This window comes from Eretmochelys imbricata, chromosome 2 (assembly GCF_965152235.1).
Source record: "Eretmochelys imbricata isolate rEreImb1 chromosome 2, rEreImb1.hap1, whole genome shotgun sequence".
NCBI lineage: Eukaryota > Metazoa > Chordata > Testudines > Cheloniidae > Eretmochelys > Eretmochelys imbricata.
Window position 1 is genome coordinate 58,286,618 of NC_135573.1, and position 25,311 is coordinate 58,311,928.

The 25,311-nt window shown below is 38.0% G+C and overlaps 1 protein-coding gene across 8 annotated transcripts in view; it reads left to right on the forward strand.

Moving 5' to 3' along the window:
* The window catches only part of EYA1 (EYA transcriptional coactivator and phosphatase 1), a 113,040-nt gene that overhangs the window by 45,711 nt on the left and 42,018 nt on the right, over positions 1-25,311 (forward strand). For 3 of the 8 annotated variants that reach the window (XM_077808966.1, XM_077808967.1, XM_077808968.1), the window contains exons 8-10: positions 5,300-5,439; positions 6,535-6,618; positions 14,450-14,539. In XM_077808966.1, coding sequence (XP_077665092.1) covers positions 5,300-5,439; positions 6,535-6,618; positions 14,450-14,539 — 314 coding nt within the window. Of the gene's footprint in view, positions 1-3,317; positions 3,325-5,296; positions 5,440-6,534; positions 6,619-14,449; positions 14,540-25,311 lie in introns of all 8 variants that reach the window. The other 5 variants (XM_077808965.1, XM_077808969.1, XM_077808971.1 and 2 more) reach the window with 3 other exon arrangements.

Here is a 25,311-nt window from a genome sequence, read left to right on the forward strand (position 1 = left end):
CACTGAAGTCTGAACAGCATGTTCCTGTCCTGTATGCAATCCTTGGAGTATTTAGGCAAGTCATTACTAGAGCAACTGTGTAACAGGAGTATTAATTATAAAAAGTTTAAAATCTCTTGAGGAAAAAGCATAATTTTAAAGCAGCTACATTTTAGAAAATTTTAATTTCTGTAGAGTTTTGATATTTACGTTTACTATGGAAACATTTTCTCTCCCATATCCATATATCATCATAGTTTTAGACATAGATAGCCTTGGTTTGTGCTGTTCTCGATTAACTTTTCTATATTTTATACTGTGTTAAATAATTTAGTTTTGAAATAGTGGGTAACTCAGAGTTACCCTCCTATCTTACATGAAACCACAATCATAATTTATTAAGTTACATTTCCAGGAAGAAAGAGTTGCATTATTCTTGAGATTGACCCCTATGAGATTTTCTTGGTTTCCATAATATAGTATGTTTAAAAGATATTGAAGGTTGTTTTTATATTGCTCACACACTGCAGCATCAAATAATAATAATAACAACTCTATTAGCCTGCTAAAATTATTCTGAACCACAGGTTACTGTTTTATCACCATAGGCTGAACATTTTTTTCTTTAATACCATGCCATGCTCAGTGCTGCAAAATAAAAAGCCACTATGACTCCTTCTTCTCCTTATCAGATTTCATAACAGTAAATCAGAAGTAGTTGAGTGAACCAGAGCTGAGAGTTTATATAGGCAAAGCCTTTCCATAATAACTGAACAGAAACGTATGCTGTAGTGTGAAGCTATATGCTACATTTATAGCACATTAGTAATGTTTTAATCTTATTTATTGATTTTTTCCATAAATGTAAAAGATTAAATATATAGTATATAGATGTAGGAGGGAAGTACAGTGTATATACATAGAACAGAAAATATTTATAATATGACTATGGTAAGGGAAGAAATGGTATTACGTACAATAATAATAATAATAGAGAAGGTGCATTTGGTGCTCCTATTTACCTTTTCTGATGAGCAAGAAGGCATTCAACTAAACTGAAGGCAACATATTTAAAACCCAATTAAAGGAAATATTTCTCACAACACATAGTTAACTCAAGGAACTCATGGCCACAAGATAGCTTGAGGACAAATATAAAATATAGATAGATAGAACATCCATGGTTATTTTCAGTAGGATTTTAAAAAAATAATTTAGAAGAGAGAAAACATTGACTGATTGGAGGTAGGAAGAAACTTCTTCAGTAGGTAGTACCTTTCCATCACAAGGTTTCTTGCACCTTCTTTTGAAGCTGCTGAAAGAGACGAGATTCTGAAATAAATGGACCACTGTGCTGATTGTTTGGGCAATTCCTTTACTTTTATTAAAACAATAAATGTAAAATTATGACAAAATGATATGCTAAGTCAAAGACAGGCTGGACACTTAAAATAAGCAGGAGGTAACACTAACCAGATGGTATTAGTGTAATTTAGTCAAACACCCATGCTATAAGCAAATAGACAAATATTTCAAATTTAGATGACCCCCAAATTAATGGTTACCCAAACGAATTTACACTTACAGTTTAAAAAAAAAGTCCTAAATTCTCTAGTCTGACCACCTGCATAACACAGGTCATAGTGTTTCCCTGTATTGACTTGTCCCCCATTGTGCCCCATTTCTCCACACAGATCACCATCCATCCGGGATTTGGGCCATAGTTTTTAGTATTTTCTACCCAATAAGCTTGACTGAACTTGTCTGTTGTGAAAGTAGAAATATATCTTTATTACACTGACACATACACACCCATGCACACTCCTTTAGGTATGTTTACGCTTATCATTTACTAAATCTTTATTTACATTTTCCCCGTGTTATCGTTCCACATATATTTGTCATCTTATTTAGGACAATCAGTATGTACCCAGACAACAATAATTTACCATCTTGGGCAGCTAGGATCTATAGTCAGAATTTTGAAAAATTAAGTACCTGAAGTTAGACGGCTAAATACGTTTTCAGAGGTTCGACTCCAGTTGAAGTCTATAGAAAATGCAAGTGTTCATCATCTCTGAAACTCAGGCCCCACCTCTAGAAAGATTTGGTTCTGTTTGTATTATTGAACAAAAATATCCGTTGTTGGGTCAGACCACTTTTAACACAGATTTACTATAATTTTTTCCTTTTTTAAAAAAGGTTCTTCAGTTAAAATTTACAGCTATTAAAAAATTAACAGTGAATGTCAGTTTAAAAGTAGAGAAGTATTATTGAAATGTATTACTAATTATGTCATATCCCAGGAAGAAGATGGTTTTCAGTCAAAATATTAATTTGAATATTATGTTGGAATGTACTGTATAATGGAGTTTATATTGGAATGCACGTGCCAGCTATTGTTTAGGAAATGACATTTTTAAAGTTTAAATTAAATAACTGTATCCAACAATGACTTCTGTGTTTTGTTCAAAGCTTACATATCGGCTTTTCTTTTTAATGATGTAGCTTTATGCAGTTGAATTATTTTAATAGTTCAGTATGAAAATAATCAGATTGCAGACTTGAGTCCCTCTTGGAGAGTCTCTCATATGGTTTAACGTCGTACATTTTATTCTGGTTTGTTGTTTTTTCTTCTAGAATATTTCAGGTTAATTTAGTTGTTTAAGTTAAGTGCAAATTTGAGGACCAAACACATGGCTTAGAGAATATCAGCCTTGTTCATCCAATACACAGAATCCTTACTTCTTTGAGTAATTCTGACTCATGTGAGTAGTTGCATTGACTTCAAAGGTTTTTGGACCTTTAACTTAATCTAACCCTTTCTTTAGGAGAAGGGGTTTCTCACGTGAGAAAGGATAACCATCCATCCATCCAAACTGCAGCGCTTTGTTTATATACAGATAGACTGCTGCACATATTAAAGTAATATTGATATGCGCCTCAGGACTTACTGAACTTGAGAGAATAGTGAATCTTGATGTCCAATGAAATAAGAAATCAGTATATGTGTTGTTGCATGATGGAAATTCTCACTGCCTTCATGAGAAATGCCTGGAAATCTTTTCAGTATGGCCATGGAAGAGAAATATGAGAGGTTATTCTTTTGAAACTAAAATTCTAAAGAGAGGATTTAAAAAGAGATTCCCAAATAAACCACCCAGCAACCAAACCCTTCTACTTGTCTCATGAAAGGTAAATTTTCACATCTCCCTGCAACCAGTCATAAAGAATAATTTGCACAGGATATAGGGGTGCTGGAAGAATTTTTATTGTGGGAGTACTGAGATCCATTGAACCAAACTGTAAACCCTGTATATAATAGAAACCACTTCAAGCCAGGGGGTCTGGCAGCACCCCCAGTACCTGTAGTTCCAGCAACTATGACATGATATCTGTTTGGTTAACATTGTTCAAGACCTCAGAATTGTTAAACCTAAGGGTGTTAAGAATAGTGCAACTCTTCTGCCAGGTGGTGCCAGCAACAACAAGGGCCGGGTTCAATATCTAGGGGTTCCTTTTCAACAATACAACACAAAACCTGCTCAAGCCCCCACCCAGTGACCTGGGACAATTATACACCACCCCCTGGGTGCCTCTAAGAGGCAATGCTTCCCCTCTCGCAAGCACAGAGTCTGAGTGTAGCAAAAACTTTTAATAAAAGGAAGGAAGTAACTGAGCGTTAATTTGGGAAAACACCGCAACTAGGGCTCATAAACCATGAGCAAAAGACCCAGCCCCAAGTAAGTTGGGCAGTGTCCTTTTCTCCTCAGGTTCAGCAACCCAAAAGTCTGTTTAACGTGCCCATCCCTTCTCTGCACCCTACTCACAGTTGCTGTCTTTGTCCAGTGCAGCCCCAGAGTTCAGAGGTTCATTCACAGAGTTCACCTCCCACCCTGGGTGGAAGGAGGGGATATGGAGGCCTTACATGATCCGTTGCTCAGGCACTCACTTGTCGCCCCAATAGCCGATTGCCGTGCCTCTCTGTGGGGCCCTGCTGGACGTGCCTTTTCACCAGCCACCTGGCTACTCACCAAGATGTCTTCAAGGCCCCCCACTTAACATAGCTCTCTGTGATTTCAGCTGTTAGTGGTGGAAGCCTCACTGCTGGTGCACACTGGGCAGTCTCTTGCAGTAGAAACACTATACCCAAGTAGGTCTAATACTTAGACCTAGGTATGAGTGATTTCAGTTGTGCAACATGTAACAAAACTCTCAACTGAGTCTAAATTAGTTCTTTTATTATACCGTGGAGAAAGGAAGGGTCAAATGGTGTCTAGGACCCTTAAACAGGGCCCCACCGCAAGGTACAAATACCTGTCTCCACCCTCTCTCCCCACTCATTGGGCTTTGGCACCCATGTCCCCTGCCTAGCGAGTGCCGTTCAGTTGAGGGTGAGTCCCTCCATCGGGGTATGCCAGGTACAGTTCTGCTGCCCTCGGCTCACACAACAAAGAAAACAGACCTTTATTACTCGTGCCCTAATAACAAGGAGACTGGGGATACATAATATATCATGCATTTGTTAGGAAAGATTCTGTGTCCTATTTTGAAATTACTCATCTAGTAATCTCAGTGTTGAGGAGGTCTTTACAGAATACCTTCAAAAATATAAGGAGTAGAAAAATAGGGCCAATTTAAAAACATGAATCCTTATCTTGAGTAATGCAGCACTCTTTGCCTCTGTTTCATTTTATGAAATTGATTATTTCATCTTAAAAATAATTCCTTTGAACAAAAAAATGTGACATCTAAAAATATAGTCTTATTAACTTTCCAATTCTTAAAGGTTTTGAAGGTTAATATTAGAATCCTAATTTATATCACTTGCACTGTGACTTTGCATTCGCTAGTCATTGTGGAGATAATAGTAGAGAGATGTTTTGAAAATTTGGCCCAGAATGAGATTAACAAAGGTGAAAACATTATTCCAAATGACAACAAACTTAAAAATTTTTGATAGGGATTTTGGAGAAGGATAAGAGGTATGTTCTTGAGTATGATTTGGAGTTGTGAAGATTTTCTTGAGTTTTTCCATTTTTATTGTTGGTTAGCTGAGGTAAATTGTTACTTCTGTCTGATTAATTAAGGCTGCTGATGGGTGGAGTTAGTTGATTTGTATATCCGTAGTATTGCTGCTTGGTGGTTATTGTAGGCCTAATTATCGTCAATGCAGACCTAATTATTATCAGTGCACTCAGAGCTTTTGTACAGATGTTATATTTTTTTAACATCAAATCTAAAGAAATAAATAAAACAAAGTAAAATTGACCCCTGGATTTTAAACTGAAAGGTGAAAGTAATTTCTTTATTACAGCAGAGTACAGTACAATCCACAGTCCATCAACGCCCATTAAAGATTCTGATTCAGATAGATTGCGTCGCAGTTCCGATGGAAAATCACGTGGGCGAGGCAGAAGAAACAATAACCCTTCACCACTGCCTGACTCTGACCTGGAGGTATGTTATATACCCTGTATTTACTACAGACTCTGCTATCTTTACAATTGCTTTGAAGAGAGGGACTTATTTACAGAACAGCAATACAATGACAATATGGCTGGTGGAACATTTTCCACCTAAACTCTATTTCAATGGAAATTGGGTTTTCAGTTAAACCCTGTTTTTTAATGAAAAAATCTGCTTTCCCTGGAAATTTTTGGTATTTTTTATCAAAAAAATGAACGGAAACAAAAATGTTTCCCTTGAAACCAAAAATGTTTAATTTTGGATATGTTGCTACAGTGCCCCATGGCACTGTAGTGGCTTCGTGTCTCCATTCTCTTCGATGGGCTGCACTCCCTGTCCAGACTATTTCTCCCATGATGCATTGTGGCCGGGGACTCCCAGCATGCACTAACCCCCCTTGGCAGTAAGGAAGATTGTTGTACCTCATGGGAGATATTGTCAGTCCAGGGAGATGAAATATGTTTGGTTTGGTTTTTGAATTTTTGCCAAAAAGTCAAAATGTTCTTGGAAAATTTAGACAAAAACAAAATTTTGGGGGGAAATAACATTTCCAACTAACTCTCTAAATGGCAAAGACACAATTTACTGTGGGAAAGATTTTTAAAAGCACCTAAATCCTCTTGAACGTGGACTTAAACGCCTAAAGTAATAAGTGCTTTAGAAATGTCACCCTTTTGTTTTAGTTTCAGAGGTCATACTGAATAGCAATTTACCGAGGCTGTTTAGTTTGAATACTATACAGAAGAAGATTCAAATCTGATAGGTTTAATTTTCAATTGCTTTATTTAATGTATTTCAGATTTTCCCCACTCTTTTGAATAACATACTGTACTATTCTATTTTTGTTTATTTAACAATAACTGCATTTATATCTTCACAGAATAATTTAGAATAGTAGTAATTGTAGCACAAAACTAGCAGGTTGTTTAACTCCATTCAGGAGCAATTTGTTAGTTTTTCTGAAAATAGTAAGGAAACTGTCATATTAGTATGTGACCATTTCAGCTTTCTCGTTTGTACACTTATTGATTCAAGTGTCAACTTTACAGAGGGACACATTGATTTGGTTCTTTTTTTTTTTTACAGAGAGTATTCATTTGGGATTTGGATGAGACAATCATCGTTTTTCATTCCTTGCTTACAGGGTCCTATGCTAACAGATATGGGAGGGTAAGTGTCAAGGAACTAATTTACAGTAATGTGCTGCTGCATAGGTGTTTTGTTCTACAGTAAGGACCGGAATGTTAGGGGAATGTCACAAGAGACAAACTAAGGTTGAAGTATAAAGCGAGTAGGTAGAAAGACTAAGATAAAGAGGGTTTTTCTCACCTCCATTTCTTCCTTACCTTCTATAAGAGAAAAATTACGTTATTGGAAGCAATAATTGTGCCACTTAAAGGTTTGATCATAGGGGCTGCTGAGCGTCTGTAGCTCGCATTGGCTTCTTTCTGAGGGCTTGTCTTCACTACTGGGGTAAGATGAACTAAGTTACGCTAGTTGACATAGCTTAGGTCGACTTACCCCGGTGTTTTCACTGCGCTGCATCAATGGGAGACGCTCTCCGGTCAACTTACCTTACTCTTCTCAGGGAACTGGGGTACCACAGTCAACCGGGGAGTTCCCTGCTGTCGATTTAGTGGGTCCTGAGTGAGTGACAAAGGCTCAGCTCCTCTCAGGAAGTGCTCAGTGACTTGTGGGATAAGGTATTGCATTTCCTTTTGGCACACTGATAACGAAATAGTACATTTGAATGCCTCAACTAGGCTATAAATAAGGAAAATTACTTTTGGGTCCAGGACAGATTAGTGTAATATATTTGTCCACGCTTTAATTTTTCATTTGAATGTTAATTGTTAATTTTTAAGTGTCTGCTTGTGAGTTTAGCCTTGCTGCTGTTCATGTCCTAAAAAGTATAGGAGGAGTTTTGAATGTTATTTTGGAATAGTGGTTTCACAATCATTTGCCACAAGAGAAATGCAGTTATAAAGTGAATGAAAACAGTTTATGAATTGATGTGTCCAAGGAAAATGTTTCACAATTCTCTGTGTTTTTGTGAAACAAAATGACTTGCAATTGAAGTCTGATCTGTTTCTTGTTTGATTTAAATCTGTCTTGTTACAAGCCAGATTGATTATATTGTCTATTTTTTAAAAAATCACATTAATTGCTTGTGTATTGTTAGGGAATTCTCATTTTTGACTTTGAAATAATTTTGGAAATAATAAGTGAATGAATAGATAGTCTAGTAGCGTGCAGCGTACTGCACACAGGTTACAATCCATTTTATATGGTTTTTAAAACCAAAAGATGACCATCTTGGAATCCATTGCTGCTGAAATGAAGCTCTTTTGAGTTATAATTCTGCATCAGTTTTTCGTCTTCGAGTGCTTGCTCATGTCCATTCCGTGCTAGGTGTGTGTGTGCCATGGGCACTGTTGCCAGAGATTTTTCCCTTAGTGGTATCTGTAGACTCTATTCTAAGGTTCATGAGCCGACCCCATCCACTATGGGACTTAAACCTGGTCTTGTCAAGGCTCATGGGCCCCCCTTCGGGCCATTAGCATTGTGCTCCCTACTGCTTCTCTCCTGGAAGGTTGCCTTCCTGGTGTCTATCACCTCGGCCAGAAGGGTTTCTGAGATCAAAGCCCTTACATCGGAACCTCCTTACACGGTGTTCTTCAAGAACAAAGTCCACCTGCCCCCCCATCTGGCCTTTCTACCGAAGGTGGTGTCACAATTCCACACAACCAGATCATTTTTCTACCTGTTGTCTTCCCAAAGTCTCAAAAGCCGGCTGAGGAACGTCAGTTTCATACATTGGATGTTAGGCAGGCCCTCGCCTTTTATATTGAGAGAACTACGCCCTTCCACAAATCCACGCAACTCATTGTAGCAATAGTGGAAAAGATGAGAAGGCTACCTCTATTATCCCCAAGAAACTTGTTCTGGATGACCTCCTGTATTTAGGCTTGCTACAAGCAGGCGAATGTCCCAACTCCAGCCATTGTAACCACTCATTCCACAAGAGCCCAGGCTTCATCAGCAGCATTCCTTATGCAGGTACCAGTCCAGGATATCTGCAGAGCTGCAACCTGATCACTGATTCATACCTTAGCGTTCCACTAAGGCATCACCCAACAGGGCCAAGACAATGCCAGTTTTGGGAGAGCAGTGTTGCAGTCAGCACATCCAAGAACTCCGAGCCTACCTCTGGGGTACTGCTTGTGAGCCTCCTAGCATTGAATGGACATGAGCAAACACTCAAAGAAGAAAAATGAAGAATGGGTTACTAACCTTTTGTAACTGTTTTTCTTTGAGATGTGTTGTTCATATCTATTCCATGACTTTACCCTCCTACCCCTCCGTCGAAGTTACCGTCAAGAAGGAAATGAGAGGGTGCGGGGCTGGCGGCGACCCTTATACCAGCGCATATGTGCACAACTGCAGAGGGCACTAGAGCCAGTCCTATGGATACCACTAAGATAAAAATCTCCGGCAGCTGTGCACACATTGTGCACACCCCTAGCATGGAAAGGACATGAGCAACACATCTCGAAGAACAATTAGTAATTGGGTTTTTTTTATTACGTGAAAAGGTTAGCACAGGACTGTCAAACATTACTTTCCAGTTTACTCTTCTGTAAACTGGTTTACTATGTTAATAAATCCTCATTTTCGCTAAATTATAAGTAAAGTTGGCTGATGTATTCTAAGAGATATAAAATTGTTCTTAACCATTGGAATCTACTTGTTCATTAGTCACAGTGAGTAACACACATTCAAAAAAATAGTCTTGTTCACTACAAGTGCTACTCAACATGAGCAATGTTTATATAATCAACCCCTATATTTTCATGGCTGGATTTTCAGTCTGATGCCTAAATTTTATCAAAATATTTGTTTGATTTCACATGCCAATCTTGTATTTAGGTGTCAGCCCAAAATGATTGAACCCTAAATTCTTCTGACAAAAACTATGGGTTAATAATTTCATAATGAATTATGATGTTTGATTCCTAACATATTACTTTGTAGCAATTTGACATAAACACATACTGTAGGTAACTAAATATGCAAGTTAAAAGGAGATGAGTGACACATGATAGCACTTCAGTCACTATAGAAACCAGTTACTTGAGACGTAGCTTAGTTGGACTGCTGATGCATATGTGACAGAATGTGTCTACCATTCAGTAAATACACACTGGGTCTCATTGGAACATTGCAGAATTAGACCATGTTAAAACAACATGCATTACAACAAGTTTAGAGTTTATTCCACCTTTTTTGGACATTACCTGTGGGAACAAAGCATGTTTGATATTAGAAGAACTGTTTTAACAAAAGTAATGGGAAGAAGATGGTGATTCGAGGTAGCCTTTGCTTTGGAAGAGAATATTGGAACATCTTAGAATAAGCAGGATGTGTACATGGCTTGCAGTTTCCAGCTTTAATAGTAAAATGTGAACTTTAGATTCATGTGTGCTTTGTTATGTTACATTAGCCCCACAAGTTCTTTACATTTTAAACTGTTATAGAAAAAATATTAATAGATTTCTATGGTCTTTGGATCACATCCAAAGTGCTGTCAAACACACAACGGTGAACAAACTGGGAAAAATACTTTTCCCTCTTGTATAGCAATCTTAGGGGCTTCTTGTGACAGTAATAGGTACACAGTTTTTAGATAGAAATCTGATTTTCTCAGTTGATGGTGTCTTAAAGTTTTCTGAAGTCAGTATTACCAGTCCCCATCTGTAAAAAACAACATAATCCAGGCCCCAAAATAATGAGATTTTAATGTATGTTTGTTTGTTTGTTTGCTTTCTGTTTTTTAAGCCTTGAGGCTTCCCATTCTCAAGCTTTTATCCACAACCAGGAGAGTTAGAAACTTAATTTTTAATGGAATCCGAGGTTCTCACATAACCAATTAACTGGAGGAGCTGGATATTAAGGAAAGCATTAAATATAGTGAGAAATGGCAACACTCTAACCTGTCGCTGAATAGATATTATCTGTTCAGCAACAGTTCCTCTATTCTTTTTCTTGGTATCTACCTCTCTCCTACTATTGTTCTTCTGGTTTTTGCTCCCCTTTTCCATTTGCTCTCCCTTCATCTTTTCCATTTACGTCACCTTCTCCATTTATTTTTTTTTTCACCTCTGTCCCTCCAGATGTTGTTTATGAGCAAAATGATAAACGTTCCATAGTGTTAGTGTTTAATCTGGAAGACTGGGATATTTTTCTTCCCAATTGAAATAAATGAAATGAGTATAATAATACAAATGTACTAACTAAAAAATATTCTTGGAATTATGTTGTAATTTGCTCTTAGGCAAAAACTAAGTGTAAAAGAGAAAGGGAGATCTGTCTGCCCCAACGCTTGTGGTTAACAGTTATTTTAATTGACATTAGAGCTGCTAGCATCCACATAAACCTGATGTTTTGAGCCATCTGCCTACTGAACGGGTCCTGGAAGCTGGGAAGAAGTCTATGCCCCATGTATAGTATTGATAACTTGAAACAGGTGGATATACAGTTGGAATGGCACTAGAAATGCTGTGGCCCTTATGTATTTCCATTTTCTGTGAAAACTTTTACATTAAATACTTTAAGGAGATAGGTTTCAGAGTAGCAGCCGTGTTAGTCTGTATTCGCAGAAAGAAAAGGAGTACTTGTGGCACCTTAGAGACTAACAAATTTATTTGAGCATAAGCTTTCGTGAGCTACAGCTCACTACATTCCACTGAATGCATCCAATGAAGTGAGCTGTAGCTCACAAAAGCTTATGCTCAAATAAATTTGTTAGTCTCTAAGGTGCCACAAGTACTCCTTTTCTTTTTAAGGAGATAGTCTTTTACAAATAAGATATTTGGGGGGAGGGGTATTATATATTTTAAAGATTTAAGAAAAACAAAAATCTTGTTTCACTTAAGCCTTCAATTGTTACCAGTCAGCCTAGTAGAAAATAAGCAAAGCTGTGTACTCAGTGATCTTTCCTGTTTTTCGGCTTCTTATTTTTCCCCCTGACAAAGGCATCAAATGGGTCAAAATTGCAAATGACATATATACGTTTGTGGCTCTAATGCCAGTGTTCAAAAGAAAAGGCTTGTTTAACAGATTCAACAGTGGTATTTCTTCATTCAGCTAAGTGGTTTTTCTCTGAGATTTGCACCTGATTTTGGCCATTCCTTAAAAGGTGCTCACATTGAACTGCAAATCCTAATAAATGCGAACAGATTGTTAGCCTCTTTTCATTGTGTTGCATCTCGCAGTAATTGCCTTGCAATTAATAGCTTTAAATTCCAAAAGAGGGCTCGGCATCTTATATTATTCTGGCCTTATCTAGCTTTGTCATCTTTAGGTTTTAGTCACCATTGTAACTAGTCAAAGTCCACACTGCACTGCTGTAAATCACCCTGAGTTGACATACATGTCCTGTTTTTTTATTGGTGCAGTTACACCAATGCAGCTACATTGGTGGCTAAAACCCTAATATAGAGAAGTCCTTACAGCCCACTAAATGTGGTATCCAAGGCAGCAGTCTAAGTATAGTTTTAGGCACAACCAACCTTTCTAATAAGTACTTGGTGTTAAATCAAAGATTTACGTTTTATTTTAAAAGTAACCTGTTTTGCTTCATATCTTGCGTTTATGGGATTTGATCTGACATTTTTCAGGAAACATCATTGATCTTGTTTTTCTTTTCTTTTTTCTAACTAAATTAATAATGTAGCTTGAGAGAAAACCCCACTCTTTTGTGTGTAATAGTTTAAAATAACATTTGAGCTAAATGGTCCACATCATGCAATTTAAAAATATACCTATTCTGACTCAAGTGTGTGTTTTTAAAAATTTGTTAAAATTAATCATTCATTCAACTTTTCTTTACAATATTCTTTAGACACACTTTTTTTTTTTTTTTAAGGTTTGCTTGTGACATTGTAACAACTATGGAGAGCCAGTATCTCTCATTGTTTTCCCAAATAACATGCAAGGTCGCGAATGGACATGACCATAACATTTGAATGGGACTGGTTCAGTTATCTGGTGGTGGTGGTGTTTTATTATTGAAGTGCCAAAGTGGTGCTTGGTGTTAGTGATCTGCACTGTCGTGTGGGAGTCCAGTGTCAGATGCATAGTTCCAATTTCCAGCTCCCTAGGTTGGCAGGAGTTCTGTGGGGCTAGCACAGACAGCCCTTAGAAGGACGGAGTGTTTTACTTCATTGAACAGCAATCTCTGCAACTGAAATAAGAAATGATACTGATGAACTATAAAGGATGCTGAGATTATAACTGTCCACAAAGATGGAAAGTGTGGTGAGAAGGAAAGCCATCCTTAGGCCTTCAGTGAGAATATAGAACCTTCCTAACTCCTTACATATACACACTTCCCTTCCAGGAAAATAAAATAAAACTTAGTTCTGTGAAACTACCAGCATTACAAAAGAGGGAAAACAGTAGTCTGATTCATACTTTAAAGCAAGCAGATGAATCTTCACATTTGCATTACAAATCAAAATGTTCTCTTCTGAAATTTTTGTTGATGTAAAATATAAATACAAGATGACTGATTTGTAAGGGCAAAGTGCTTAATATTGCCAACAAACTGGCATGATGCAGTTGTAGCAATACACTAAAATCCTTTTTTATAGGGGTTCAGAAGTATTTATTTAAGTTAGAAAAATGTTCACTTTTTATTGTGTGTCAACTTGTTAGTGAATTGTATAAAAAAATTGTGTTAGAGCTTCATTATTTGGACATCTGCATGTCTAAATGCTTCTTTGCAAAATATTCTTTCAGATTAGCTTTGATTTCATTTTTTGTTCTCTGGAAATGTCAGACTAAGCTGCCAAGTTAAAAAATCTTTTTTTCAACTGTTTTCTGCCAATAATGCATAGTGTCTTGTGACAGACAGATGTTTGGGAATTTCAGAAATCTTGTTGAAAAACCTATTAATTTGATTGATATAGGAAAAAACTGGAGGCTAAACCTATTAAAGTTCCCATTTTGAGTTGTCATCAGTTGTAGAATCTAAGCAGATTTAAGAAAAAAGAGAACTGTTCCTGCAATCCTGTTTTTATTATAAAATGTAATTCCTGATGAACTAATGTTTGGTTAATTGATTGTGTCTTGAAGCATTATAACATACTTTTTAAGGTTGTATTTTGTATGCTCTTGGATATTCTTGAGAAAGCATTTTAAGTGAGGGAATGTACATCAAATAAATATATTAGACTCTTATTTCAATTTTCAGATAGAAAATATATAAAACACATAAAAATCAAAACAGGACAAACATCTGTAATGCATTTGGTAACCACAATGCTGAATACACTTCTTGAGTTTATTAACTCAGTAAGGAGTAAGTTGTTATGGTAATTTCTGCAGAGAATTTAGTGTGTTCTGTATTAATAACAAACAATAGATTTGTTCATTCTGCATGGGTGGGCTATATTTAAAGAATAATTAAAGTACAGTTTTGCAGAGAATTAAGGAGTAATTTTATATGTTTTTGCTGTTTGTAAATTAAACATTAATGGTGATTTATTAAAGGCAATAGTTAGGCTAATTACCAAATCCTCTTACTCAAGAGAGTTTGCTTGTGTGAGGACTGTATTATTGAGCCCATGGTTGTTCTAAATCTGTGCACAGTCATTAAATCTTGGAGGGCAGGGGAGGTCCCAATCCTGCAATTGAAACAACATCAGTGGACCCCTTATATCTGTTCAGAGCTCCATTGAAGGCAGTGAAGCTCTGCATGGGTGAAGGGGTTTGCCCAGTTGCAGAATCGGGGTTTTCATTATCAACAGGTTTAAAGTGTCCTTTAAAATGTTGACATATTTAGATACTATGGTGCAAGGTTTTAGGGGAGTCCAACTTTAACTATGTAGGCGGACCCATCAGTTGACATATTCATATTCTCTGCTTCTGAGAAATATTTATTCTAGCATATGGAGTATGCATGTTACTGACTATATTTTGTCATTTCTTCTTTGAGGATCCACCTACTTCAGTTTCACTTGGACTACGAATGGAGGAGATGATTTTCAATTTGGCAGACACACACCTGTTCTTTAATGATTTAGAAGTAAGTACTGATGGTTTATTTACACTGAGCAGTTATTTAACATTTGTTTCATATTGCATGATAGCAAATAGCTCGAAGGTCTGGTTTGGTATAACAACTTTCAAATGCAAATGCTAGAGTACATATATTTTTAAAATCTCCAACAGTTTTTGTTACCCCCGAAATACAATGCTTTTATTTAATGTAAACACCAGTTTTGAGCCATCAGAGGTGCAATTTTAGATTATTCAACTATTGTATATATGATCATGATAGACCAGCTTTAGAAGTGGATACACCAAAACCATCTATAAACATTAGAATTCAATAGTCTGTACAGGCCATTAAATATTAAACTTCAGCTTCTATAAACAGTTAATAGCTGGGTGCAGATTTCTCAGTTACATCCCACTGTGAGGAAATATTACCCGAGAACCCAAGGGAAATCATTAATTTTGTATATGCTGTCAATCTCAGAGGCTTATTACAGTGGGTCTTCTGCCTTCCGCAGTGGCAGGTACAATTTGTTACATACTAGGATTTCTTTGTTAGTTATGCCTCTCTTGTGTGGCATGCTGTGAGTACCTGGTGTCAGCATGCAAAGGGCTTTCTCAGCCTCTGTGGGCTATGGATTTGGGATTCTTGTGAGATCATTCTAAAAACCGTCTGGATTGCTGAAAGCGACTGTCACCATGATATGTGGCTGTGTTCATCTTAAAACAGAAAAAGTGATTTCTGTTCATATTTTCATAGCAAGAAAATATGAAAATAGTCAGATTTGTTTCCCATCATCATAAAGACAGCCGTTTATTTAAAATCCCACTGTTAAGCAAGCTTGTGGTTGGACTGCCAATGGGCATTAATCATCAGGTGGTTGTTTTGCTAGATTTTAGGAATGTGTGTTATTCCAGACAGGCAAAAGAATCTTAAAAGATTCAAATGCAACTTCTGCTGATCAAAGTTAATTGGCATCAATTGGCCTTTAAATATTTCCTGATGTTTCCCTTTTCAAAATCAACAAAATACACCTTATTTAGTAGATGAGCTAAAATCATTTGAAAAATGCCAGTGTGTGACAGATCTTAAATGTGGTTTGTACAACATCTGTCCCTTCTTTTGATTACATTTCATCTGAGAAGAAACTCCTCACAGATGAATTGGCAACTTACAGTATAATAAAATTATTTAAATGTGCTTTATTTTTTCTTCCATTCCTTTGTGAACTATGTATTTTTACACTTACGTTTTGAATACAAGAAAGCTTGTATTTTAGTGTGTTTTCTTTCGTTAAGGAAGCTGAATATAAAGACATTATTGGTTTTGATACAAAAAATGCCATTTGTGAATGACATGTGTAGAACTGATTTTTCAGACTTTAGAAGACCATAACAAGACAAGCGACTTACTTTCCAAATCTGTTTCTGATCTACAATTACATTTCATTTTATCCAGAGCAGCAAAAGATAGTAGTATCAAATCTTACCAGTGTGCTTAATAAAGTTTGTAGTGTTTTCATTTGCTTTGCACAACCAAATGTGAGTACTGTAGCCATCCCTTGATACTTAAATGTAAGTGCCATTGGCATGAATAGGAGTTAATCACATACATCCTGGGGATAATTGGCATGTTACAGCCTTAACGTTACAAAATAGTGTCTTTTAATCATTCATTAACCCTTGAAGCAGACTGTACTTTTGTAGAAAGAACGGCCCACGTTCTCAGCCAAGGCCAAGAACCTCACAGAGCAGCTTGGCCACCTTTACATTCTCCCAATACTGTGCCAATTGTCTGGTGTTCCCAGCATATGCCAGAGCAATCCAAATGCAGAAGGATTCTTAAATATAAACGTACACGGTTCATATTGGGTGGCGTTTAAATACTTAGGGCCAGATTCTACCCTGGGTTCATGGGTGCTCTGAGAAGAAGGAAACAAGGTGTTGGCAGCCCCTCCTTGCCCGCCATTGGCAGCATTGCAGCCTTTTAAATCAGGGGCTGTCCATTAGTCAGTTGGCACAGTGCTTAGCACACTGGGCTCCAGGCTCTCCATTCCAGAGAGCATTGGCTGTGAAGGCTGCAGGAGGAAATTTCTACTGCACCTACTAGTGCTCCACAGTCCTGGTAAAGCGTGGTGTGACTCTGTCTTCCAGCATATTGTGCACACTGAAGCATATATGCTCATCAGGGATGTAGATTATTAGTATGTGTTACCTCTGCTGGAATAGGGTGAGGGTTATAGTAGTTTTTTTTCAGTTGAGTCGTCGTTTGAGGCGTGAAAACTTAACTGCTGATTGCTTGGTTTCACAACATTTAGTTGGTTATTTTAACTCAGGTGTTCTTGGGAGGTAATGTACTCCCAAATGCATACCCATGCATACACATGCCCATAACCTTAACTCCTTTTAACAAAGATTTGATCTGGGGATATCCCAGTTTTTTTAATAGTCATAACATGAGACTGAGGTGAACAGGGTGCCAGGGGAGCCATTTCCCCCTCCCCGGCCTTCTGAGGTCTGCAGGGGCAAAGCCTCACTCTTGTATATCTTCTAAGATCCAAAGGAGTAGAGACCATCTCCTGCAGCCCTCAGAAACTACACAGAAGGGAGGATACCCTCTTGTGGACCATAAGATATGTGCAGAGAAGTGTGGAAGGAGAGGACAAGAGGGTTGTGGGGGACAGCACATCCGGACATTTCCTTCACCCCGTAGATCTACTGATAGACACGTTAGGAGAAAATTCTGTTTAATTACAATACTCCCTAATGATCACTTTACAAAGAGGCTAGGGTTGAGATTTTCAAAAGCAACTGAGAGATGTAGACAAGTTCCATTGGGAAGCCCTGGTTGGCTTTGAATATTTCAACCTAGAAATTTTTTTTTTTCAGTGGCAGTGTAAGTATCCAGCAGTCATTTCATGGTCTATTTTAAGTTCGTTGGAGCCATTAAGACATCCTGATAATAAAATTTAATAACTTTCAAATCTACAGTTTATTCAACTAATTCTTGGTTCTGTGCACTAGAGCACAGCTATATGAGCCTAAAAAGCAATTTTAACCTATCTTGTTTTTGTTCATTTTGTTTTGTTACAAGGTGTTTTTTAAAAAATTAACTTTTTGGACTCTGGTGACAGTCTCAGGCTTTAGAATGTGATAACTTATTAATCTTATGTTGTTTAAATCAAACTTGGTAAAAAATAATTCTGCCCTGTCACTGGTGTTTGGGCTTGGGCTGGAGCCGAGGCTCTGAGACCTTTCTCCCTTGCTGGGTCTCAGACCCCTGTCTCTAACCTGAACAAATGTCTGCATGGCTATTTTTAGCCCCATAGAGCAAGCCCTGGGAACAAGTCAGTTGTTCCGGGCTCTGAGACAGGTTTTGTTGTGTTTTGTTTTTTGTTTTTTGCTTTTTGCTCTGTAGATATACCCTGAATCTATGTTTAGGAACCTAAATAAGTGGCCTCATTTTGAAGAGTGAGCATCAGTGAGAGTTAGTGCCCAGGCTTAGAAGACATCATTATGTAACGGGGGAACTATAAGTATTGGCATAATGTTCTCAAGAGAACCACAATTATCTCACCAGACAAGAATGATATATTAATGCCTGAATTCATGCTCCAATTAGCAATATGTTGTGGTATGGGACATAAAGTAATATGTTTTAATCCCTTCTTTTACACGTTTTTAGCATTTTAGAGACTATGCTACAAGCATTTTTAAGGAAGTTAGCCACTTGATGACTAGATTAAAATGTGATATCCACCCATCACAACTTCTAACATTTGTCCTGCTGACTTCCTTTAAAAATCAGTTCTTTTATTTCTTTGGTAAATTACATGACCTTTATAATTAGGTACATTGTAGAAAGAACTATTGGTTACTTCTATTTTTGATACTTAAAATAGTGATTAAGACTAAGGTTTGCAAGGTATTAAACAAGATTTCATTGGTCCTAGTATCTTAAAAAGTATAGATATAACTTCATCTCTGAAGCTGTAGGTGTTACTTTATATATTAGTTGACCAAGATCATAAATCCTTTTTTAGAAACCTTAGCTTTATGAAATCTTTCCTGATAATTTTTATGAAAGAGATACTTTTCTCTTTAGTTTAACAGAAAATGAAAATTTTCTTAGAAGAAATAAAGAGCCAATAAACTAATTATTCAATTCAGTTCATTGGGGTTATGTTTGTCTGAGCTTTTTGTTTTCTGTTTGTTTTGGTTCTGGCTTTTTCTTTTGTTTCGTCCCTTTTTATTATTAAATTATTAATTTAATCTTGACACATCAGAGAATGATATACACGAAGATACAGTAATGACTGGCAATTGGTTTTGTTCCACTAGTGAAAGACACATAATCTGTACTCAGAGATGCATAATTCGTTTCTTGCTTCTCTGTTTGTGAATCTGAGGAATGTCCTGTATATTATTTTACAAAACTGTCTCCATGTGCAGTCTGATTAAATGTATATGGAAGTCATTTATTATAAATGTAATATGGAATGAATTTTTCAGCTACTTTAGGGAAAGTATTTCGTCTCTGACAGAGAGAAGAAGGAATATTATCAGTCATGACTGTAAAGCAATAGTGCAAGCCCTCCAAAAAAGAAAGGGGGGAGAGAAATTAGTTTGATGTTATGTCTTAACTATACCACTGCTGATCTTAAGCTATTTTTTTACATTGGTGGTTTGCACAAGTAAAGGGGTGGGGGAAATGAATCAGAGATTACGTTCATGTTATAGGCAATATTTTGGTGTCAGAATAAGGATTTACATTAATATCTCCTCAGACTCTAATTCAGTGACCATCTATCTTGTTTTTAATGTGTTTTGCTTAATGTTTGTGGCATAATCCTACCTGTATGTAGCAACCAGCTAACATAATCAATTTTAACTGCATGGTTACAATATAAACTTTATATTGCTTTGAAATGATTGACCTTTGAACCACTATATTAGCATATTCTTCTTCATCAAGCCCACTTAGTTATTGCCTACATAAGGGCTGCAGATAATTTGCATAATGTGAAGATTTCCAGCACACCCCATAAGGCAGTTCATCCCATGGAAAGTAGGGGTGAGATTTTCAAAGGTGCTCAGGATTGATTTAATTCTGCTCCATTTGCAGGTAATGGGAGTTTTACCATTGACTTCAGTGGGACAGAGGTAGACCAATGTTGATTGCTTTTGGAAATTCCGCCCTATCAGTATTAGTTTACAGTATGCCACTGAGTTCCAAGTGGACAGTCAAGATGCCAGATTGGACGCTGGGTCGTGGAGTCTCCACATTCCCCATGTTAAAACAGAGGACAGATCAGAGTCACATTGTAAAATACTTATGGGCTGCATTTGGCCCCACTTTACTCCTCCCCTCCGCAGTCTATAATTCTGTAAACCTTTCTAATATACCTAATAATTTGTATTTGTTTACTTGGTGGATTTTACTCAGATATAGCAACTTGGATTAACTGATTTGCAATGATAAGGTGCTCTTTATTCTTTATAAAATCTTAAGTATGCTTCACTGACTAAACAGTGTGTTGTTTTCCAATAGTTATTCCACAAGCCTGAGAAAAGGCATTTAATATCAAGAATTCATTATTACTGTAACATTGTTTTCCCAGCATGCTTTGAGCCCTCAGTCTAGTTGAAACTGATTCTAGTTATTCTGTAATTAATACAGTCAGAAGGCCTGACTGCTGCAAAAAAACAAACAAAAAACACCACAACAAAGACCATTACAACAGAAAGTGATGAAAGATTTCCCTTTTTTTCATTGCCACTGCTACCATGTGATAGGTAGAAAAGACAAAATACTTTTTTCTGGAAAAGGTTAAAAGTTGCAATTTCATTAAAATACAATTTATAGAGTGAAATCCTGGCCCATTTGACATCAGTATGAATTTTGCCATTGACTTCAATGGAGTGAGGGTCTCACTCATGAGAAATAAAAACATTTCCTGGTAACTGAATGAAAGTTCTCTACAATCACAATTTTAGCAGCATTTTCAGTTCTTATAAATTTATCTAGACCTTGTGAATTTGAACAGGTTTTCCCTCACAAAATTACCAGTATTTTGTGCCTCTGGCTGGGCAGTGACAACACACTTTCTTCTTTGAGTATGTGTCAGTGTGGATACCACTGTAGAAGCTCATGTGCATCATGCACACAAGATCAGAGCCTTGTGAGTAATAGTGTCTAGCAGGGACCACACGTGCACCCTGAGTCTTCTCATGCTCCTGTATGAAGTCATAAAGTGCGGGGCGGCTGCAACTCTGCTTCAGTTCCCTCTTACCATTTGTGGCAGCAAGATGGAACTGAGCGAGTGTCCAACCTGCTAGGCTTTAGCTCTGGCAAAATCTTCAAAGCTTCTTCAGAACTCATCCGTTTCATCTCTAAAGAACTGCCATGAATGATGTTAACCTGTTTGGACTGAATTTGGATTGTCAGACACTCCCAACCCCATGTACAGCCCTCCCCTTTATCGGACACCTCAGCATGGCAGATTTATGCCCTGCCCTTCCTATGACACACTAATCCCATTAAAAGTCCAAGAAAGTTCCATTTACCAAGTAGATGCTTAGTATGCCTTTCGTTCTCTGGTACCAGACAAACCAGCTTCTTACAGCCCCAGTGCCAGATACTTTAAGTCATTTCAGGTCTTCTGAGGATTGTAGAGAAAGGTATCCATCATACAAGAAAGATCCCATAAGTCACTGAACATTTTGGCCAGGGCAGATTGACCCTGCTAAGGCTCTATGGCAAATGTCAGCCATAATACCACCCGTGATGGGTTGCCCCACTTAGAATGCCACCTGATGTGCTGAGATACCACTGAGCCCACCTGTTATGCCAGCCTGTACACCCTTTTTACCTGTCTTGCTGAGCCAGGCCATTAAGCCTCCTCCAGCACACACACACAGGCAGGGCCACACCCAACTGCAGAATGACACAGACACTGAGATGAGTTCTGTGAAGACTCAGTTTAAGGGACTTGCCCCAGCACTCAGGTGTCCACCTTCCTTGGAGTGCAGACCCAAAGGTATATTATGAAACCTGCCTCCAGCCTCAATGTGGAGGAAGGTATGCACAGCCTCTTACCCCTCCCCGCCCCCCAAATTATGAATTGTACAAACGGCGTTATATTATAAACAAGAAATAAGTTTATTAACTACCAAAGGTGAATTTTAAGTGAATATAAGAGATAACAGACAGAACAAAGCAAATTACTGATCAAATAAAGCAAAATACGCAAGCTAGGCTCAATATACTTAAGAAACAGGTTACAAAATGCAATTTCTTACCCTAAATGTTATTTTAAGCAGGTTGCAAAGTTTCTGTAGCTTACAGTTCCAGTTATATTCCTTTTCAGACTGGACCCCTGTCTCAGTCTGAACTCCCCCTTGCCTTCCCTTCAGGTGTCTTTAGCAGTCTTTCTTCTTGTGAATACTGTAAAGAAATGAAGGGAATGAAGGGACTTAGAGAGTATTTATTCATTAATTAATTAAGTAAAATGACATGAAGATGCCCTCATGCAAGCTCTCTGCCCTTCAGATTCAGAAAGGCCATGGAAAGGAGTCCTGTTTGCCTCCCTCCCCACCCTTAAATAGGATTTACATAAGGCAGGAATCCTTTGTTTCCCAAACTTGACTCCCCTTCCCTTTTAGGGGAAAGCTACAAGAAGTCCAAGATAATGTTTAGTATCAGCTAACAAGACCACCTGGCCTAGTAGTGTCTCAGTTACGTCCCAGGACGCCTCCCAGGAGGGGAGAGACTAGTATCTTCACAGTCTTGTTGTTCCTTCCTAATGGTTCATCAAATCTGGTGGCCTGTCATCTGGTGGGTGTCTTCCCAATATACACCTAGTTGTAATTGTTATAGTCCATATTCCTAACTTTAGATACAGAAATGATACATGCATACAAATTGGATAATCACATTCAGTAAATCATAACCTTTCCAATGATATCTTCCATGAGCCATCTTCCATAAAGTCAGGTTTCAGAGTAGCAGCCTTGTTAGTCTGTATCCTCAAAAAGAACAGGAGTAGTTGTGACACCTTAGAGACTAACAAATTTATTAGAGCACAAGCTTTCATGGGCTACAGCCTACTTCATCAGATGCATAGAATGGATGCATATAGTAAGAAGAAATATATATACATACAGATAAGTTGGAAGTTGCCATACAAACTGTGAGAGGCTAATTAGTTAAGATGAGCTATTATCAGCAGGAGAAAAAACTTTTGTAGTGTATCTCAGTTATGTCATATCCCTATCATAAGCATAATTTCATGAAGAATATGGAGTGTAATGTCACACCACCAGTTGCAAAAAGGGTAGAAAAGCCAGGTCCCTCAAAAAGGTTTAGCCTAGATCTACTCCATTCCAAACTGGACTGTTTCGTCATCTCAGAGGTGCAGGAGAAATCCAAATCGAACAGAAGCACTTCAAAGGACGAGGACCCAAAAAATTACAATCTATTTGAGAATAAATCCTACTTCTCCACCTCCTTTCAACCAGGAGAAATTAGCTCTGACATCTTCACAACTAATAGAGTTTATAGCAGTTTGCAAGAGGCAAACTGCCAGACCCGTTTGTCCAGATATGTGTTTTTGACCTTGAATAGAGTGACACCCTTCCTATCAAAGCTCCCAAGTGAGAACAAGAAAGAGCTCAAACATATAAATAACAAAAGCCAATTAGTGTCCAGGTTGGCTTTATAGACCATAATGAATGTCTCTGAGACCACAGCCAGATCTATGGTCATTAAAGAGACTATGCACAGAACAACATGGCTTCAAGCATTGGGAATTTCCAGGGAAGTACAAACCACAACTGAAGACATGGAATTATTCGTTGAGCCAGTGGTGCTTTTTATTCCTTAAAGATTCCTTATCAGTGTGCATTTCCTGGGAATCAACCGTCCTGCCCCATTCTGCAATCCACACTGTCCTTAGCCCTAGACATCTTATCACACCAGACAGCCTGATTTATCGTGCCAAGAAAATAACTAGGTATAACTGGAGTTGCTAGTCTTCTTCCTCTTCAGCAATGTACCTTTCCTTCACAGCACCCCAGGAAATTGACAGAACTATCAGGATCCACTCAATGTGCAGTGGCAGTCAAAAAAGTGAACAGAATGCTGGGAATAATTAAGAAAGGGATAGATAATAGGACAGAAAATATCATGCTTGCCTCTATATAAATCCATGGTACGCCCACGTCTTGAATACTGTGTACAGATGTGGTTGTCCCATCTCAAAAAAGATATATTGGAATTGGAAAAGGTTCAGAAAAGGGCAACAAAACTTGTTAAGGGCATGGAACTGCTTCCATATGAGGAGAGATTAATAGGACTGGGACTTTTCAGCTTGGAAAAGAGACGGCTAAGGGTAGATATGATTGAAGTCTATAAAATCATGACTGGTGTGGAGAAAGTGAATAAGGAAGTGTTGTTTACTACTTCTCATAACACAAGAACTAGGGGGCACAAAATGAAATTAATAGCAGGTTTAAAACAAATAAAAGAAAGTATTTCTTCACACAACACACAGTCAACCTGTGGAACTCCTTGCCAGAGGATATTGTGAAGGCCAAGACCATGACAGGGTTCAAAAAAGAACTAGATAAATTCATGGAGGATATGTGCATCCATGGCTATTAGCCAGGATGGGCAGGTATGGTGTCCCTAGCTGTTGTTTGCCAGAAGCTGGGAATGAATGACAGGGGATGGATCACTTGATGATTACCTGTTCTGTTCATTCCCTCTGGGGCACCTGGCTCTGGCCACTGTCAGAAGACAGGATACTGGACTAGATGGACCTTTGGTCTGACCCAGTAGGGCCTTTCTTATGATCCACAACAAAGCCAGTCCAAAGAGCAAGATCTTTGAAAGCTGCCTTATACCATTCCATCAGACATGGTCTGTCATAATATCAGACAGATGGGTGCTAGAGGTTATCGCCCACGACTGCCCCATCCAATTCCATGTTTTTCCTTCCACCTACCCCATTTCACATCAGTCTTCTCATGAGAGCTGCTTCTAAGCAGAAGTGGCCACCTTGCTTAGGAATCGTAATGGACGTGCCATCAGAATTCAGGGGACGTGGCTTTTATTCCTATTATTCCTCATTCACAAGAAGAAAGGGGGTCTTCATCCTATCCTAGGCCTGAAGACACTGAACAAACACATGCCCCACCTCAGGTTCAGGATGGTATTGCTTGCCTCCATCATTTCATCTCTCCAAGCTGAAGACTGGTTTGTGACTTTCAGCTTGCAGGATGCATACTTCTATATAGGTATCCACCCTTCCCACAGGAAGTACCTGCTTCACAGTAGAGTCCAACTTTACCAGGACAAGGGACTGCCATTTGAACTCTCCGTGTTAGTAAGAGTATTCACAAAATGCACATTTGAGGAAACAGAGAATTCATAACTACCCGTACCCGGATGACCGGCTGATCAGAGGCAGGTCCCAGCAAGAGACCACAATAGCCATAGATTATGTATTCCCTCTTCACCCAACTTGGACTTCTTTGGGACTAAAAAAAAATCATTTCTCACCATCACAGACAACAAAGTTCATAGGAACCCTGATTGATTCTTGATTGGCAAGAGCCTACCTCCTGGAAGGCCGATTTTTATCTCTCCAGTCAGTGTCAAATAACCTGCAATTGAATTCAATGATGCATACATGTCTGGGAATAGTGAGCAATGGCAGTGTGTACGTACGTGATTCCTTTGCCAGACTTCATCTGCAACCCTTACATCTATGGTGTAGGTTGGTGTATTTCCTGTCC